Source organism: Gigantopelta aegis, chromosome 2 (genome assembly GCF_016097555.1).
Source record: "Gigantopelta aegis isolate Gae_Host chromosome 2, Gae_host_genome, whole genome shotgun sequence".
In the NCBI taxonomy this organism is placed as follows: domain Eukaryota; kingdom Metazoa; phylum Mollusca; class Gastropoda; order Neomphalida; family Peltospiridae; genus Gigantopelta; species Gigantopelta aegis.
Genome location: NC_054700.1, coordinates 30808567 through 30830019, shown reverse-complemented (window position 1 = coordinate 30830019; position 21453 = coordinate 30808567). Strand labels below are relative to the sequence as shown.

Genomic DNA, 21453 nt, shown 5'->3' with positions numbered 1-21453 from the left:
AAGCCGATATCTTAAGACTGTAACCAGTTATTTCTTTTATTTTACAATCCTACATGGATAGTTGGAAAATCATTATTTATTCCATTTTTGTGTATGCAAATAAAGTATCGTCAACCTAGCAAGGCTTTTGCTGTATGACGTCATACAAGATACATGACGTCAATCTTTGTAAGACGCTAGCTACATTCTCTCACATTCAAAAAGCGTTTCTTAACTCTTAATTCATAAATAAATATACAAGTTTTTTAATGTTATCCCAAAACTAAAAGTTATTTGTACTTACTGTACTTAAAACAAATGATTTAAAGAGTCGAGTCAGGCTTTTGTCACGTGACCTATATTTTTGATCAGTGACCGAAAATATAGATATTTATCTAGTGATCATATCTTGCCAATGTATACAGTGATTGCAGGATAGAAAACAATATAGTGGTTATCTCCCCAGACTACACTCGACTATTGAGAGATTTGTTGCAACTATAGATTGCAGTGAAGTAAATCATAAAACACTGTCCACCATATTAACATAAATGCAAAATGGTGGACAACACAAATTTTCCTGGGTGAATTACACACATAAGTGATCATAACTAGTTCATATTTTGTGCTTCAGAGTGTTATCAAACTAAATCTGAAAAAAACAACTTTCACTTTTGAAGGCACCCCTAATTTGCCTTTTCACTGCTGCTAGGAAGTCGATACACCCCATACTTGTATTCATACTCCGTACACAGAAGTAAGTAATGGAAAATAATATCTCATTTAATAAACTTGTGAACAACATACACAGGTACCATTCTGCCAAATATCAAATTTCTTACTTACTTGCCAACCACTGATATATATTTTTTGAAACACTGCCTATATTTACAATGCACTATATTCGTGTGTAACACGATTGGTCAATTTACTTCCCTGCTACTTATATGTATTAGCAAAATTATTTCAAAATGATGTTAATTTTATAAATTGTTTTGTAATTCTGATTACAATTTGTTTTGTAAATAAATAAACGTTTACTTTTATATTTATTATTTGTATATTGAACACAACAAATCACTGTTGATGTGGATTGTAATTTTTGCATATCGGACGCTTGTGAAAATGAAAGGACTACTTGTTTGATGACACCTCAGCACATGTTTTACCTACGGCTGTTTGGTGTCGAACAATTATTTCAACACTTGGTTGAGAGAAAGAGAGAGATGGAGGAAATCTTCTCCCACAAAATAGGCTAATCATAGCAATGATGCAGCAAGGGATCGTTTATATGTACTTTCCCATAGACAGGACAGTATATACCATGACGTTTGAAAGAAAGAAAGAAATGTTTTATTTAACGACGCACTAAACACATTTTATTTATGGTTATATGGTGTCAGACATATGGTTATGGACCACACAGATTTTGAGAGGAAACCCGCTGTCTCCACATAGGCTACTCTTTTTTACAACAGGCAGCAAGGGATCTTTTATTTGCACTTCCCACAGGCAGGATAGCACAAACCATGGCCTTTGTTGAACCGGTTATGGATCACTGGTCAGTGCAAGTGGTTTACACCTACCCATTGAGCCTTGCGGAGCACTCACTCAGGGTTTGGAGTCGGTATCTGGATTAAAAACCCCATGTCTCGACTGGGATCCGAACCCAGTACCTACCAGCCTGTAGACCGATGGCTAACCACGACGCCACCGAGGCAGGTGCCATGACGTTTGATGTCGCAGTGATTGACTGCTCTCCTAACTAGGATTATGGGGAGCCGGTGAAGAGATTACAGCATTGATATTTAATCCTCTTCTACTGCGCTCTACTCTACCCCAGCACTGGCCTTGGTGGTGCAGTGGTTAAGGCATCGGACAACAGGCTGGTAGGTACAGGGTTCGAAACCTGGTATCGGCTCCAACCCAGAGCGAGTTCTTAAGGGCTCAATGGGTAGGTGTAAGACCACTACACCCTCTTCTCTCCCACTAACCACTTACTAACCAACTAACAACTAACCCACTGTCCTGGACAGACAGCCGATGTGTGTGCCCAGGACAGCGTGCTTGAACCTTAATTGGAAATAAGCACGAAAATAAGTTGAAATGAATGAACTCTACCCCAGGAGAGTGCTCTATTACTGAGCTATAGCTCTCGCCCTGATGCACGTGCAGTGCTAACTATTCAGCCCATCATACACACATTGGTGCAGTTAGGATTGGCAGGTTGGGAGGCTACCACACAGTCTATGAATGGTTTTGGTGGTGGGAGGGCAGGCATGGCCCCAATCTGACTGACAGTGTGCAACCGAGATCTATTAACCGAGCCAATAGATCTCGTATATAGTTTTTTGCCTCACCTGGTTGTAAGCAAAAAACATTGTTATGATAGGCTTTAGAATGTGATGGTAACGATCGTCTTCGTAGCTCTCGTGTATGGTAGGCTTTAGAATGTGATGGTAACGATCGTCTTCGTAGCTCTCGTGTATGGTAGGCTTTAGAATGTGATGGTAACGATCGTCTTCGTAGTTCTCGTGTATGGTAGGCTTTAGAATGTGATGGTAATGGTTGTTTTCGTAGTTCTCGTGTATGGTAGGCTTTAGAATTTGATGGTAACAGTCTTCTTCATAGGTCTCATGTATGGTAGGCTTTAGAATGTGATGGTAACGATTGTCTTCATAGTTTTTGAGTATGGTAGGCTTTAGAATGTGATGGTAACGGTTGTCTTCGTAGTTCTCATGTATGGTAGGCTTTAGAATGTGATGGTAATGGTCGTCTTCGTAGTTCTCGTGTATGGTAGGCTTTAGAATGTGATGGTAACAGTCGTCTTCGTAGGTCTCGTGTATGGTAGGCTTTAGAATGTGATGGTAACGATCGTCTTCGTAGTTTTCGTGTATGGTAGGCTTTAGAATGTGATGGTAACGGTCGTCTTCGTAGTTCTCGTGTATGGTAGGCTTTAGAATGTGATGGTAATGGTTGTTTTCATAGTTCTTGTGTATGGTAGGCTTTAAGATGTGATGGTAATGGTCCTCTTCGTAGTTCTTGTGTATGGTAGGCTTTAGAATGTGATGGTAATGGTTGTCTTCGTAGTTCTTGTGTATGGTAGGCTTTAGAATATTATGGTAATGGTCGTATATGGTAGGCTTTACAATGTGATGGTAATGGTTGTGTATGGTAGGCTTTAGAATGTGATGGTAATGGTTGTTCTCGTGTATGGTAAGCTTTAGAATGTGATGGTATGGTTGTGTATGGTAGGCTTTAGAATGTGATGGTAATGGTTGTTTTCATAGTTCTTGTGTATGGTAGGCTTTAAAATGTGATGGTAAAGGACGTCTTCGTAGGTCTCGAGTATGGTAGGCTTTAGAATGTGATGGTAGGCTTTAGAATGTGATGGTAATGGTTGTTTTCATAGTTCTCGTGTATGGTAGGCTTTACAATGTGATGGTAATGGTTGTGTATGGTAGGCTTTAGAATGTGATGGTAATGGTTCTCGTGTATGGTAGGCTTTAGAATGTGATGGTAATGGTTGTTTTCATAGTTCTCGTGTATGATAGGCTTTAGAATGTGATGGTAATGGTTGTCTTCGTAGTTATTGTGTATGGTAGGCTTTAGAATATTATGGTAATGGTCGTGTATGGTAGGCTTTACAATGTGATGGTAATTGTTGTTTTTGTAGTTCTTGTGTATGGTAGGCTTTACAATGTGATGGTAATGGTTGTGTATGGTAGGCTTTAGAATGTGATGGTAATAGTGGTTCTCGTGTATGGTAAGCTTTAGAATGTGATGGTAATGGTTGTGTATGGTAGGCTTTAGAATGTGATGGTAACGATCATCTCCGTAGGTCTCGTGTATGGTAGGCTTTAGAATGTGATGGTAGTGGCTCATGTATAGTAGGCTTTAGAATATGATGGTTATAGTTGTGTATGGTAGGCTTTAGAATGTGATGGTAACGATCGTCTTAGTAGGTCTCGTGTATGGTAGACTTTAGAATGTGATGGAAATAGTTGTTTTCATAGTTCTTGTGTATAGTAGGCTTTAGAATGTGATGGTAACAATCGTCTTCATAGTTCTCGTGTATGGTAGACTTTAGAATGTGATGGTAATGGTTGTCTTTGTTTTCTGTGTGTTGTCAAGCTGATAATCACCAAGGATCAATCAGGCTGTCAAAGAAAGTTAATGGTTGGTTGTTAGGGTGATTTGTGTGTAGGTGCCTCACATGCTCCCATAATCAGTGGTGCAAGTTTCCACTGCTTTTTATCTGATTTCAGCTGTTTTTGTATACAATATTTTTTACTAAGTAGATTGGATTTGAAATGCTGAAAAACTACCTCTATTTAACTATTGTTTTTCAGCTTTAAAAGATCATTGCATCTTTCATTTTTAAATTGATATCTCACCGATGATTATGAATTCCAGTGATAAAGGTTGAGAAGTGGTAGGCAAGCATCATTCGTAAATGAATGTATCAAGTTAAATGTTTTGGAAGGAAAACAATACTCCCCAAAACTAATAATTAACCAACTAATCTGGGTACTAGGGACAGGGAAAGGGAGGGTGGGGGGGTGGGGTTAAATAATGGAAAGTGGACAGTTTGTCAATAATTTATTAGGACATAATATAAACTCAATATATTTGTAACAAGCACTTTAATGCTACCTTTTGCAAATAATTATTGTGCTGTGTATATTTGAATACAATATATAAAAATCAAAACCATCATCACAATATTTAATACAGTGAAACCTGTCTAAACCAGATCACACCGGGGCCCCAATATTTATCCTGTTTAGACAGGATTCAGTGTTTAGAGGGTCGCATTTTAAAATGTAGAAAATTTGGGAACATGAAAATTGGCCTGTTTGATAGGATGCTAGTTTGTTCAGGATCTGGTTTACACAGATTTCTCTGTACATGTATATGAAACTAAAACATTAAAATACCCATTGATTTTTTTTTTCAATGATTGTATAAATTAGACAAATCCAATAAAGGCCAATCCACAACTATTCACAGGCGTCACAATGTGCCAGCAACTGATTGAGGTGGGGGCAGTAGTCGTCAACTACAGAGGGCAGTGCATAATCTTCAGAGATGGGAATCAATGCCTCCCCTACCCCACTCCCAATCCTTTTGATGACTATGTTATGCACATGTAGTGATCGAGTAATTAAGGCACTCGAGTTTACATTTTGTGAGTGATGGCTCTTTTGGCTCTGCAAAAATATTTTCAATGCAAATAACTACAGAAGACAAAAAGGAAGCTTCAGTCACATGACCATAACAGGAAGTAGAGGACTCATTGGAAGATTTTTCAGCCATCCCATTGGTTGGTGGAATGTTTGGACCAGTCTACTAGCTTAGGGGGGAAATGTCATTTGTCTGAGATCAGGTTATATAGAAGTGGAGAAGAAAATGAAGATTTGACCTGGTCACTGGCGAAGTCGGAGGTTGAGCCTTCTTGAACATGGGCATGTTCATAGAGTTCCCATGCCATGCCATATTCCCATACCCCATGAAGGTTTGGAAAAACCCCACACCACTAGGTGATGTCTAGGAGGTCCGTTATGTTGTGATAGGAAGCAACTGGTATGAAGTATTCTGGAAATGGCACAAAAAAACCCCACTAAACACTAAAAAGTCTAATTTTGTTGTGAATTAAAATTACAAGAATTAAAAACAATTCCCTCAAATAACGGAAGACAGTATTACTTAAACCGGTTTTGTCTACACATAAAATGTGTTGATCTTCTACCTGTTATAGTTGTGTTCAACATAAGAGCCATAATATTGCCAAACTTACATCCTAGCATGATGGCACTAATAACACTAATAACACGAATAACCGGGTAACCACTGGTTAAAGCAAGATACAATTTCTATAAAGGACAAACCCAGTTTGAAATAAAACTTCAATTAATAATGCAATTGCTATATAGAACAAACCCACTTTAAAATAAAACGTCAAATAATAATTAAAATTGTGTAAATTAAAGTTCATGTGAATCAGCTAACACATAAATTGTGTATATATATATATATTTGTCCTATAACTTCCCCATGATATTCATGTCATAAGCCCATGTGATAATTTAGTGTATTAACACGGTTAATAATGGTATGCAAATTTAAAAGGTCTAGGTAATGTGTTGCTGTTGATAGGCCATTTGTTAACAAGCCAACAAGACATGTATACCTGAGAGTAACGTTTTCAAAGATTTATTTAAAATGCATGACATCAAAGTAATTTGTGCTAATCGTGATGACGTCATATTACCAATAGCGGCAACTTTAGCACTGTGATTTACTAAAGATTTAATTAAAATATTAATTTAGGAGTGTTATAGGATAAATAGAATTCACTACTCGTATTTTTTAATATGTAAAATATCAACCTCATCTAGTTAATCAGTATTTGTGTTGTCAGAGCCTCGACAAATACCAATTAACATAAGACTCAGGTTGAAAGTTTCATAATAAAAAACACTTGTGACGAATCCTCTATATATTGTTCTGTAACTGGTTTGAATTACTACAAGTTTAAATTACTGGTATTTGACCACCACCAAGCAAAGAATTCCCTTATTATATGCAGTATCCAAGAAATCAAAAGAATCAAACTTAAGTATTTTTTAAATGAAACATTGGGGACTTAATATATATTGTAATACAAACTGATGTAAACAATGTATAAATATGTTGTAATCACTGTTATTAATTTGAGGTTTTTATTTTAACAATAATAAACATGTTTTGGGTAGTATTCTGGAATTCAAAATAATAAGAAAGATACCGTACATAAAAATGTACATATATGCTTAAAATTAAATTAATTGGACAGCTGAGATGTGTTAATCAAAGTTTGTTTGTATCCTAGAAATTAGAAGAATCCCACTGATGAAGGAATGTATAAATGATGCCATGATGATATCATGAATGATGTGAGCTGTTTGTTCCTGACTGTTGCTAGCCGCGGAACTCCTTCGGGCAGTATCCGGGTCCGTTGATTGGTTCAGCTGGGAATCCTCGTCTACAAATAGAAATAATGATATACAGAACAAGTGCACAAGTGTATTACATGTTTATAATTACAAACTTGCTAACACACAGAACAAGTGCACGAGTGCATTACATGTTTCTAATTACCAACTTACTAACACACAGGACAAGTGCACGAGTGCATTACATGTTTCTAATTACCAACTTACTAACACACAGAACAAGTGCACGAGTGTATTACATGTTTCTAATTACCAACTTACTAACACACAGGACAAGTGCACGAGTGCATTACATGTTTCTAATTACCAACTTACTAACACACAGGACAAGTGCACGAGTGCATTACATGTTTCTAATTACCAACTTACTAACACACAGGACAAGTGCACGAGTGTATTACATGTGGACAAGTGCACGAGTGCATTACATGTTTCTAATTACCAACTTACTAACACACAGGACAAGTGCACGAGTGCATTACATGTTTCTAATTACCAACTTACTAACACACAGGACAAGTGCACAAGTGCATTACATGTTTCTAATTACCAACTTACTAACACACAGGACAAGTGCACAAGTGTATTACATGTTTCTAATTACCAACTTACTAACACACAGGACAAGTGCACGAGTGCATTACATGTTTCTAATTACCAACTTACTAACACAGAGCAAGTGCACAAGTGGATTACATGTTTATAATTACCAACTTACTAACACACAGGACAAGTGCACGAGTGCATTACATGTTTCTAATTACCAACTTACTAACACAGAGCAAGTGCACAAGTGGATTACATGTTTCTAATTACCAACTTACTAACACACAGAGCAAGTGCACAAGTGGATTACATGTTTATAATTACCAACTTACTAACACACAGAACAAGTGCACGAGTGTATTACATATTTATAATTACAAACTTACTAAAGTTATATGATTTACTCTATTCTGACTTGACAACATGGCTAAAAAAAACCTAATGTTACCCTTCAGTACACCTCACAAATGGGATGTCATGACATCATGGAAAGGACGTTAGCAACTTATGTGTGTTTTAAACTAAACAAGCTTGTATAAGAATGATTTATAATTTTCTGTGAATTTCTCAATATTACAAATCTAGTATGAAATACAATTTATTATTGTTTTACATTGATAAATTCACAAAGAAACGGTAAACAGTTCTTATATAATATAACCCTGGCAAAAGTAATTTCAGAAAAACATGTGAGAATTCATATATACAACAGTTTATCCAATTTAATTAGCCTGAGGACATTCAAATAAAGCTTAAAGTTGCAAAAAACATGGTACATAACATTGCAATTCATTTAATAAAGAGTTGTCTGCCTTTACCTGTTCATCTTACACTAGTGTGCAACTGTCAGCAACATTGACATTACAGAATTATCTGCCCTTACCTCATTCTGCAGCAGAACTGACATTACAGAGTTGTCTGCTCTTACCTGACCCATCTTAACACTGGTGTTGTGCTAATCTCGAGACAGGAACATTGACACTACAAAGAATTGTCTGCCCTTACCTGATCATTTTGTACTAGTGTTGTGCTAAGGTCTCACTACACAGATGTCATCTGCCATTGAAACCCATGTTAAATTGCCCAACTTCAAATGAAGATTGCCAATAGAATGGGTTCTCATTGGCACTAACAACATACACCATTGCTAACATACATTATATAAGCATTTATTTTCACTCCAAAATTGAGAACATTTCTGTCTCAGGTTTTTGCTATATGACCACATCTGGCTGTAGTACTGGTCCGAAAAGGTGGTTCATTAACTCATTCACTCCGGCTCTCTTGTGCTATATACCCATGTTCCAAAAGGTCAATGCAGAATATTACAAAATAGCATGGGCAAAATACAGCCAGAAGGCTTACCATTAAACATACATATTGTTTTAATTCTTCACCATTTCCTAGAAGTGAATACTGTAAATCATGAAATTAATGCGAGCAAGTAATTAATGTGAAAAATGCAGCGAACACCTCAACGCAATAATAACGACGCATTTTGTTTAGTCTCATTCCCAATACAAAAAATGTGCAGGATTTTACTATAATACTTCTAAATAAAATAAAACTTTTATAATATAAAGATGAAACAAAATACAAAAACAATTTTTGTTAAATGTCTTTTTGTGAATACTTCAAGAATCTTTCTTTCGTTTCGATGTTGCCATTCTATTTTCACTTTCCTGGAATATCATAGTGGTTATATAAAGCAGTGATGTTCCAAATGTTTTGTTTTTAATAAGCTCATTTTGTGATGTGAGTATTTTTCAAATTTTCTTACACTTCTAGATTACTGTATACATTTAAACTGTTTTGAACATTTGTAAAATTATAATCAACAAATTGTATTACTAAATATATTCCTTTAAAAATGAAACAGTAGAAAATTATATAACCGCAACCAACAATCCGTGCGTATTTCTTCAAAACATTTGGCTCGACTCTATACATGTCATTTAAGTTAGACTGGTTGCAAGTTGTCACTGTTGCAATATATCGCATTTGTTAATGTCTATTCCTGTGCTGCACATCAAGTGTATAAAATCAGTCTAAAACATTTGTTAGAATAATACGTCTGCGTTCGCGTGAAATATTGTGCCCTGTAATAGCGACTCGTTTACCTTTTATTCCTACTGGTGGATTAATTAGAAGCGATCACCACACAAAAGTGCGAGACATACCCTTAACAATAAGGTGTAGTTATACTAATTACACTACTTTAAGTAATTAGGGCTTCCTGGTCGACCCACCATGCGATCAGCTTCAGATTATGTCGTAGCTGTGAAAACAACTACTGACTTCTTTTGACATGAAAGATGAAGCCCAAACAATATAATAACAACACAACTGTGGTTTTTATGTGATGTGGACTTTTGCCCAACGCATTAATAAAAATACGCATTTTTGTTCACTCATGTACAGACGCAATTAATTACATGATTTACAGTATGTGAACCATAACTTGTGTCACAATTAGAAACTATAGTGGACTGTAATCAATGAACTCTCACCTGGAAGTGATCTGTGTAGTGAGACCTAATATCGTGACGAGTGTGTTAACATTACAAAGAGTTGTTTTGCCCATACCTGATCCATTCTACACCGGTGTTGTGCTAATCTCAAGGCAGGAACATTGACAATACAAACAGTTGTCTGCCCTTACCTGACCATCCTGCACGGGTGTTGTGCTAATCTCAAGGCAGTAACATTGACAATACAAACAGTTGTCTGCCCTTACCTGACCATCCTGCACCGGTGTTGTGCTAATCTCAAGGCAGGAACATTGACAATACAAACAGTTGTCTGCCCTTACCTGACCATACTGCACCGGTGTTGTGCTAATCTCAAGGCAGGAACATTGACAATACAAACAGTTGTCTGCCCTTACCTGACCATTCTGCACCGGTGTTGTGCTAATCTTGGGGTGGCAGCTTTTACATTATTCACTGATTGGGCGCTCCACAATCGCTCCCCTACAGCTGCTGCATGCGGCCTAGTCACACAAAAACAAAAACATATTAGTTTACTCCTATTATATTGTAATTACAGCCTAAAGAACCATTACCCATCCATTTATATACACACCCACCTTCCTTCCACCCACTTTCCCACACACCCACTCGTCCATTTATACACCCACCCTCTCATCCATCCATCTTCCATCCATCATCCATCCATCCATTTACCTACCAACCCGTCCATCCGTCCATCCATCCATCCACACACCCACCAATCCACCAACCCATCCATCCAACGAGAAATAGCCCAATGGATTCACTAACAGGGATCGATCCTAGACCGACCACACACCAGGCAAGCGCTTTACCACTGGACTACATCCTTTCCCTGTTGGTAAGCCAACAAACTTAGAATGTGGTATGCCAATTTGATAACATCATTTAGAGTAAAAACTTGGTGACTACCCTTGTACGGAGTTGTTGCACACAACAACATAACATAACTCCAAAACCATTGTGAAACACTATTATACTAGTCAACATTGCCTTTGTTATATTACTAACAATACTGTACATAGTCTGTGTTGATAGTGTGAAACACTATTATACTAGTCAACATTGCCATTGTTGTGTTATTAACAATACTGTACATAGTCTGTGTTGATAGAGTGTGAAACACTATTATACTAGTCAACATTGCTTTTGTTGTGTTATTAACAATACTGTACATAGTCTGTCTTGGTAGAGTGTGAAACACTATTATACTAGTCAACATTGCCATTGTTGTGTTATTAACAATACCGTACATAATCTGTGTTGATAGAGTGCGAAACACTATTATACTAGTCAACATTGCCATTGTTGTGTTATTAACAATACCGTACAGTCTGTGTTGATAGAGTGTGAAACACTATTATACTAGTCAACATTGCCTTTGTTATATTACTAACAATACTGTACATAGTCTGTGTTGATAGTGTGAAACACTATTATACTAGTCAACATTGCCATTGTTGTGTTATTAACAATACTGTACATAGTCTGTCTTGGTAGAGTGTGAAACACTATTATACTAGTCAACATTGCCATTGTTGTGTTATTAACAATACTGTACATAGTCTGTCTTGGTAGAGTGTGAAACACTATTATACTAGTCAACATTGCCATTGTTGTGTTATTAACAATACTGTACATAGTCTGTGTTGATAGAGTGTGAAACACTATTATACTAGTCAACATTGCCATTGTTGTGTTATTAACAATACTGTACATAGTCTGTGTTGATAGTGTGAAACACTATTATACTAGTCAACATTGCCATTGTTGTGTTATTAACAATACTGTACATAGTCTGTCTTGATAGAGTGTGAAACACTATTATACTAGTCAACATTGCCATTGTTGTGTTATTAACAATACTGTACATAGTCTGTGTTGATAGAGTGTGAAACACTATTATACTAGTCAACATTGCCATTGTTGTGTTATTAACAATACTGTACATAGTCTGTGTTGATAGTGTGAAACTATTATACTAGTCAACATTGCCATTGTTGTGTTATTAACAATACTGTACATAGTCTGTGTTGATAGAGTGTGAAACACTATTATACTAGTCAACATTGCCATTGTTGTGTTATTAACAATACTGTACATAGTCTGTCTTGGTAGAGTGTGAAACACTATTATACTAGTCAACATTGCCATTGTTGTGTTATTAACAATACCGTACAGTCTGTGTTGGTAGAGTGTGAAACACTATTATACTAGTTAACATTGCCATTGTTGTGTTATTAACAATACCGTACAGTCTGTGTTGGTAGAGTGTGAAACACTATTATACTAGTTAACATTGCCATTGTTGTGTTATTAACAATACCGTACATAATTTGTGTTGATAGAGGGCGAAACACTATTATACTAGTCAACATTGCCATTGTTGTGTTATTAACAATACCGTACAGTCTGTGTTGATAGAGTGTGAAACACTATTATACTAGTTAACATTGCCTATGTTATATTACTAACAATACTGTACATAGTCTGTGTTGATAGTGTGAAACACTATTATACTAGTCAACATTGCCATTGTTGTGTTATTAACAATACTGTACATAGTCTGTCTTGGTAGAGTGTGAAACACTATTATACTAGTCAACATTGCCATTGTTGTGTTATTAACAATACTGTACATAGTCTGTCTTGGTAGAGTGTGAAACACTATTATACTAGTCAACATTGCCATTGTTATTAACAATACTGTACATAGTAGAGTTATTAACAATACTGTACATAGTCTGTGTTGATAGAGTGTGAAACACTATTATACTAGTCAACATTGCCATTGTTGTGTTATTAACAATACTGTTATTAACAATACTAGTCAACATAGTCAATACTGTGTCTGATAGAGTGTGAAACACTATTATACTAGTCAACATTGCCATTGTTGTGTTATTAACAATACTGTACATAGTCTGTGTTGATAGAGTGTGAAACACTATTATACTAGTCAACATTGCCATTGTTGTGTTATTAACAATACTGTACATAGTCTGTGTTGATAGTGTGTGAAACACATATTATACTAGTCAACATTGCCATTGTTGTTGTGTTATTAACAATACTGTACATAGTCTGTCTTGATAGAGTGTGAAACACTATTATACTAGTCAACATTGCCATTGTTGTGTTATTAACAATACTGTACATAGTCTGTGTTGATAGAGTGTGAAACACTATTATACTAGTCAACATTGCCATTGTTGTGTTATTAACAATACTGTACATAGTCTGTGTTGATAGTGTGAAACTATTATACTAGTCAACATTGCCATTGTTGTGTTATTAACAATACTGTACATAGTCTGTGTTGATAGTGTGAAACTATTATACTAGTCAACATTGCCATTGTTGTGTTATTAACAATACTGTACATAGTCTGTGTTGATAGAGTGTGAAACACTATTATACTAGTCAACATTGCCATTGTTGTGTTATTAACAATACTGTACATAGTCTGTCTTGGTAGAGTGTGAAACACTATTATACTAGTCAACATTGCCATTGTTGTGTTATTAACAATACCGTACAGTCTGTGTTGATAGAGTGTGAAACACTATTATACTAGTCAACATTGCTTTTGTTGTGTTATTAACAATACTGTACATAGTCTGTCTTGGTAGAGTGTGAAACACTATTATACTAGTCAACATTGCCATTGTTGTGTTATTAACAATACCGTACAGTCTGTGTTGGTAGAGTGTGAAACACTATTATACTAGTCAACATTGCCATTGTTGTGTTATTAACAATACCATAAAGTCTGTGTTGGTAGAGTGTGAAACACTATTATACTAGTCAACATTGCCATTGTTGTGTTATTAACAATACCGTACAGTCTGTGTTGATAGAGTGTGAAACACTATTATACTAGTTAACATTGCTTTTGTTGTGTTATTAACAATACCGTACAGTCTGTGTTGGTAGAGTGTGAAACACTATTATACTAGTTAAAATTGCCATTGTTGTGTTATTAACAATACCGTACAGTCTGTGTTGGTAGAGTGTGAAACACTATTATACTAGTTAACATTGCCATTGTTGTGTTATTAACAATACCGTACAGTCTGTGTTGGTAGAGTGTGAAACACTATTATACTAGTTAACATTGCCATTGTTGTGTTATTAACAATACCGTACAGTCTGTGTTGGTAGAGTGTGAAACACTATTATACTAGTTAACATTGCCATTGTTGTGTTATTAACAATACCGTACAGTCTGTGTTGGTAGAGTGTGAAACACTATTACACTAGTTAACATTGCGATTGTTGTGTTATTAACAATACTGTACATAGTCTGTCTTGGTAGAGTGTGAAACACTATTATACTAGTCAACATTGCCATTGTTGTGTTATTAACAATACCGTACAGTCTGTGTTGATAGAGTGTGAAACACTATTATACTAGTTAACATTGCCATTGTTGTGTTATTAACAATACCGTACAGTCTGTGTTGATAGAGTGTGAAACACTATTATACTAGTTAACATTGCTTTTGTTGTGTTATTAACAATACTGTACATAGTCTGTGTTGATAGAGTGCAGCTTTCTGGGTCAAAAACACTACAAATGTGGGTTTACCGAGCTCTTGCAGTAAGCACATCTATCCACCCATCCATTTATTTATTACACACGTATTCTGAAAGTACCGCTAATGCAACACACATTTTTAATCTCCTAAGTTTAAGAGCCATAAATCGGTCAAACATTGGTAACTCACCATGAGGGTCCAACACAATCTATAACTGTACACAGTAAAGCCATACATAAAATTTCAGCTCCATATCATTGGGCCGTGTGAAAAAAAGTCTGGAAAACTATGTTGGACAGATGGCAGACAGACAGACAGATGGACGGACAGACAATTGGAAACAAAACCTTTAGTCCCCTCGATTGCACCGGTAGGGGACTAATACTATTATTGCTTAGTTTTCCATTACCTACCAGACAAGAGATAGGAGGTTAGTGCCGTCAACAAACTCCCCCCACATTGACGTTTCTCCGCCAATCACTTGCTGCTTCTGTTCTGGGGTACCTGCGAACACAAACAAGGGCCATAACCGTGATTTTCTCTCATATTGGACTACTACAGAGCAGGTGCTATACATGACAGTTTCATGCAATAATCACATTATATGTAAAATATGAGATTACAGAATGTCATGTATAACACCTATACCTATTTACAACATGTATAAACCAGTGTGTAACATTTGCAAACTTGAATGCAACACCTACATACTTGTTTTAACACCTACACACTTGTGTACAACACACACCTAAAAACATGCTTACAGCACCTACCACACCTGTAGATCTACCACACCTGTGTACATCTACCACACCTGTACATCTACCACACTTGTGTACATCTACCACACCTGTACATCTACCACACCTGTGTACATCTACCACACCTGTGTACATCTACCACACCTGTACATCTTCCACACCTGTGTACATCTACCACACCTGTACATCTACCACATCTGTGTACATCTACCACACCTGTACATCTACCACATCTGTGTACATCTACCACACCTGTACATCTACCACACCTATACATCTACCACACCTGTGTACATCTACCACACCTGTACATCTACCACACCTATACATCTACCACACCTGTGTACATCTACCACACCTGTACATCTACCACACCTGTGTAAATCTACCACACCTATGTACATCTACCACACCTGTGTACATCTACCACACCTGTGTAAATCTACCACACCTATGTACATCTACCACACCTGTGTAAATCTACCACACCTGTACATCTACCACACCTATGTACATCTACCACACCTGTGTAAATCTACCACACCTATGTACATCTACCACACCTATACATCTACCACACCTGTGTAAATCTACCACACCTGTGTAAATCTACCACACCTGTGTTCATCTACCACACCTGGACACTGTAACACAAAGGACTCGTAAGACTTACGTCAGACCTACGCCACACATTATGTATGGTGTATGTCTCACGTAAGTGTTACGAGTGCTTTAAGTTACCGGGCCCTGTAATCTACCACACCTAGGTACATCTACCAAACCAATGTACATCTACCACACCTGTAGACCTACCACACCTGTGTACATCTACCACACCTGTGCATCTACCACACCTATGTACATCTACCACACCTGTACACGTCTACCACACCTGGGTACATCTACCAAACCAATGTACATCTACCACACCTGTAGACCTACCACACCTGTGTACATCTACCACACCTGTACATCTACCACACCTATGTACATCTACCACACCTGTACATGTCTACCACAACTGTATACGTCTACCACACCTGTACACATCTACCACACCTGTGTACATCTACCACACTTGTGTACATCTATCACACCTGTGCACATCTACCACACTTGTGCACATCTACCACACCTGTGCACATCTACCACGCCTGTGTACAACACCTACACACCAACATGCAACACCTACTTACCTGTGAAGTTTTGTGGGTCACAGGTGTAATACTTGGACCAATCAGAGCCATACGATATGTAGGTGAGATACCAGCACGAAGCCAGGAGGGTTTTGTATCCGAGTTTCGTGACTTTCCCCATCTCGTTTTGCCAACCACCTTTCCATACCTCCACAACAGTGTCTTGTCGAACCTAAAAGTATAGTTCCATGGATTAGAAACTCTGTAATGGTGCAAGGAACCTGAAAGTACAGTTCCATACATTAGAAACTCGGTAATGGTGCAGGGAACCTGAAAGTACAGTTCCATGCGTTAGAAACTCGGTATTGGTGCAGGGAACCTGAAAGTACAGTTCCATGCGTTAGAAACTCTGTAGTGGTGCAGGGAACCTGAAAGTACAGTTCCATGCGTTGGAAACTCTGTAGTGGTGCAGGGAACCTGAAAGTACAGTTCCATGCGTTAGAAACCCTGTAGTGGTGCAGGTAACCTGAAAGTACAGTTCCTAGCGTTAGAAACTCTGTAGTGGTGCAGGGAACCTGAAAGTACAGTTCCATGCGTTAAAAACTCTGTAATGGTGCAGGGAACCTGAAGGTACAGTACCATGGATTAGAAACTCTGTAATGGTGCAGGGAAGGCATTTCTAAAACATTCAAAGAAACAGGAAATGTGACCCTGTTCTCAAATTGTAAACGACCTCAGTTGGTGGTGTCACAAGAATGGGTTCTCAGTCATTTGCAGACACTTTCTAATAAGCGCTGTGTGATATGTGGTACAGAGGAGAAAATCGCCTGGGATCAAATATCACGAAAGATTTGTCAGGTCTTGTAAATTAGGGAGGTTACTGTTCAATTTGGTAAACTTTCATTATCAAATATTTTTGGAAAAAACTTATTTGTCAAATACAAGTCTGTCTATTTTGCTCGATGTTTAAAAAATTGGTTTGTCATTCAAGGAAACTAACTTGTCAGGTAAGATTCAGTACCACTGAAATTTGTTAATGCTAACATTTTAAAGAAAAAACATGGTATATATTTTTAATTTTTAGCAGGGCAAATTTAAAATTGTTACATATATTGCTTTAACATTTCCATGAATTTTATATTTTGAGCTTTTAACATATAGTCAAATGTCATAATTTTATCTCAGTGTCCCTCTTCTTCGAATGCTCTCTCTCTCTGTCTGCCTCTGTCTCTCCCCTCTGTCTCCATGTCTGTCTCTCTCTCCCCCTCCCTCTCTCTCTCTCTGTCTGCCTCTGTCTCTCCCCTCTGTCTCTCTCTCCCCCTCCCTCTCTCTCTCTCTCTCTGTGTCTGCATGTCTGTGACAGACATGCAGACATAGAGAGAGAGAGAGAGGGAGGGGGAGAGAGAGACAGAGACAGACTGTCTCTGTCTCTCTCTCTCCCCCCTCTCTTTCTCTCAAAAAATCCTCAGTTTTACTATGCAACACAACATTGCCTTGAAAACACATCTCTGAGGATCTTTATTTTAAAATTGAGTGTGGGGGGGGGGAGGGGGGGGGGATACCACCAAACGCCTCCTCCCCTCCCAACAGGTCTCTGTGCCTTTGGGAGCTCATCCCATTTGTCCATGGCAAACTCAAATTTGACCTTTTTTTATTTTGTGTCTACCCACCTTACAACATCTTGGATCCGCCCCTGAGATATTGACATTTGACTGTTTCATATATATTGTAGTTGACCCAAGGATTATAAAATTTTAGAGAAGAAAAGACATAAGATTGTAATTAAAAATAAGAAAATCACTCACCGTGGCACCATTGTCAATGACTTCTTGCCATATAATGTAGCCTTTCTTCAATTTATTAACGATGTCAAGAACACTAAATAAAAAAATCAAATAATAAAAGTGGTACATGAAACAGTGCAACATACTTTAGGAACCTATTTTGTCTAACAAGACTTGAGGGCTAACAAAAATACACTTGATCCAGCCAAGGCAGATGATTATTTTCTTACAAATATATTTTTTAAATGAGATGCAGAATTCACGATTTTGTTTTTAAATCAAAGTTGTTTTAGTTTTCTGTAAGAATAATGAGACATTTTTAAAGCAAATTTAATGCTAAAAAGACAAAAGGGAAAAAGAGTCAGCATAAAAGATAATGCTGACCTGCCAATGGAATGCTTTGTATTTGAAGAATAAAATATTACTTTTGATTGTAAGAAGTATAAAATGTTACTTATGACTGTAAGAAGAGTAAAATGTTACTTATGACTGTAAGAAGTATAAAATATGACTTATGACAGTAAGAAGTATAAAATATTATTTATGACTGTAAGAAGTATAAAATATGACTTATAACTGTAAGAAGTATAAAATATGACTTATGACTGTAAGAAGTATAAAATATTACCTATGACTGTAAGAAGTATAAAATATTACCTATGACTGTAAGAAGTATAAAATATTACTTGTGACTGTAAGAAGTATAAAATATTATTTATGACTGTAAGAAGTATAAAATATTACCTATGACTGTAAGAAGTATAAAATATTACCTCTGACTGTAAGAAGTATAAAATATTACCTATGACTGTAAGAAGTATAAAATATTACTTGTGACTGTAAGAAGTATAAAATATTACTTATGAATGTAAGAAGAATAAAATATTACTTATGACTGTAAGAAGTATAAAATATGACTTATGACTGTAAGAAGTATAAAATATTACTTATGACTGTAAGAAGTATAAAATATTACTTATGAATGTAAGAAGAATATAATATTACTTATGACTGTAAGAAGAGTAAAATATTACTTATGAATGTAAGAAGTATAAAATATTACTTATGACTGTAAGAAGTATAAAATATTACTTATGAATGTAAGAAGTATAAAATATTACTTATGAATGTAAGAAGTATAAAATATTACTTATGACTGTAAGAAGAGTAAAATATTACTTCTGCATGTAATATTGCTCTAGCTTGCCATAGTCGGTCCAGTTTTTGCTTGCCATGAAGGCCGTGATCTGTGGGTTGCTCATCCTGAAGAAAAAAACAATCAGTTTTAGAAATGTTGGAGAACTGATGGAGATGGTCGCAATTCTGGCTTTATTTGCTTTACATTAATTTCTACAGACCTGCTAACTATAACTGATTATGTTTATTTTGCTTCACTCACATCCACTCCAGCTGACAGGGAAAATTCTCTTCATATATCACCTCACAATTTACTTCCCATGTTTGCTATTTGTGGTTTAGAGAGATACATTATTTTATCAAAATTATATAATAGACCTCTTTCACATTCCCATTGTGCATGTCGCAAAGAGTCCAGGCTATATACAACTTGGGGGGCATGATCGACAGTTTGTCATGAGCATCGTGAGTAGCTTCGTAGGAACTGTGAATCTCTAGCGACTAACGTACATATTTTGTATCAGATGGTAAAATGGCTGCGGAAAATGGTCTACTAAAGTTTACATTGGAATAGTTTAAGACCAAAAGCAGCCTGTCAAGGGTTTTAACAACATAAAATTAAAAGATTCATACAATAAAATTAACTTAAGTGGAATGTGTTTTTCTACTTTTAACAATTAGAATTATAGGCAAATATTCAAGCGGATTTCCACATGCATCAGTATTTAAAATTTAATAAAATATGCCTCCCCTTCCCCCTAAAAAAACAACAAAACCCCTAACTCACATAGACCTTTATCACAGCTCTATTTTCCCCTTATTGTTTCATTAAAAAAAGACAGTCGTACAACTACTAATCAGTGTTACAAATCCACAAATTATTTATTTATTTATTTTATCTTATCTTATTTTATTTATTTATTTATTTATTTTATTTTCACTATCATTTATATCAGATAAATACTTCACTTGAAATAATATCTGATATGGATGTATGTATGTATGCATGTACACGTATGTATATATATCTATATATATATATCTATAGATATATATATATAGATATCTATCTAGATATGTATATATATACATGTATCTATATACATACATGTATATATATATATATATATATATATATATATATATATATATATATATCTCTATATATATATATAGACTGTCGACTGTAGCTCCACTTTTACAAACCCAGTTTAAAATATGGCTTTTGCCCCCCAACTAGACTGTGTCCCTCCACTACAGATTGTGCCCCCTACAACTCCAGATATCATTCCTATGGGCCTGATTCTAATGTTTAATAGTATCATAGCTTAAATTTCATATGTATCATTTAATTTTATTCCAAATACCAAACAAAATTTTAGATAACTGGGTGAAAAGAAATCCCGACAAGAATCCTGAATGTATTTATCTGTATAATGCTTTATAAATATTTAAATCATGTTAAATACGATAAATATCTGCATACACACACGCATGCACACACATTAATATTATTTCAGCCCATATCCAATATTTATTGTGTACGGATCTGAACTGATGGTTTCTTGGTCATTAACAACAAAATATTTGTTATTTCATAATAAGCAATAATTCACAAATGTCTCCAATTAGTCTTTGTTGGATGTCGACAGAATTTTCGGGTTTCCAACTGATATATTAATTAATCATGGAGATATTCCCATTCCTACTGCGTGGCCTTCCATTGTCTATGCCCCCCAACTTGTACACAGGGCTATTTTTGCACGATCAAGCGTGAGTTCACAGTTAGCATCCACTAATTGCTCCGCAACACGGACATGCACAGTGGAATATGAAAGAGGTCTATTATACAAGTATATAAAATTTCAACATAAAAATCCTTTCTTTCAAAATAACAAAGGAATAGTTTAATTTTACTATGTTTTATGTACACTTTCAGTGGTCTAGCTAGCGAGGATTTTGACAGGGCAGAGTGCTAATTTAATTGTAGGAAACCTTTAACGCAAAAGTCATATTTTTAAGGCAAATGCTGGATATGATAAATATTTTGACATTCTTCAA

General features: G+C 36.1%; 1 protein-coding gene across 1 annotated transcript in view; it reads right to left on the bottom strand.

The window, feature by feature from the left end:
• Nucleotides 1-6690: 6690 nt before the first annotated feature.
• LOC121383666 (beta-hexosaminidase subunit alpha-like) overlaps nt 6691-21453 on the bottom strand; it is a 39185-nt gene continuing 24422 nt past the window's right edge. The window contains exons 7-12 of the mRNA XM_041513763.1: nt 19435-19518; nt 18277-18349; nt 16532-16703; nt 14988-15078; nt 10411-10515; nt 6691-7006 (exon numbers count right to left, since the gene is read on the bottom strand). Coding sequence (XP_041369697.1) covers nt 6943-7006; nt 10411-10515; nt 14988-15078; nt 16532-16703; nt 18277-18349; nt 19435-19518 — 589 coding nt within the window. The 3' untranslated portion in view covers nt 6691-6942. The remainder of the gene's footprint in view (nt 7007-10410; nt 10516-14987; nt 15079-16531; nt 16704-18276; nt 18350-19434; nt 19519-21453) is intronic.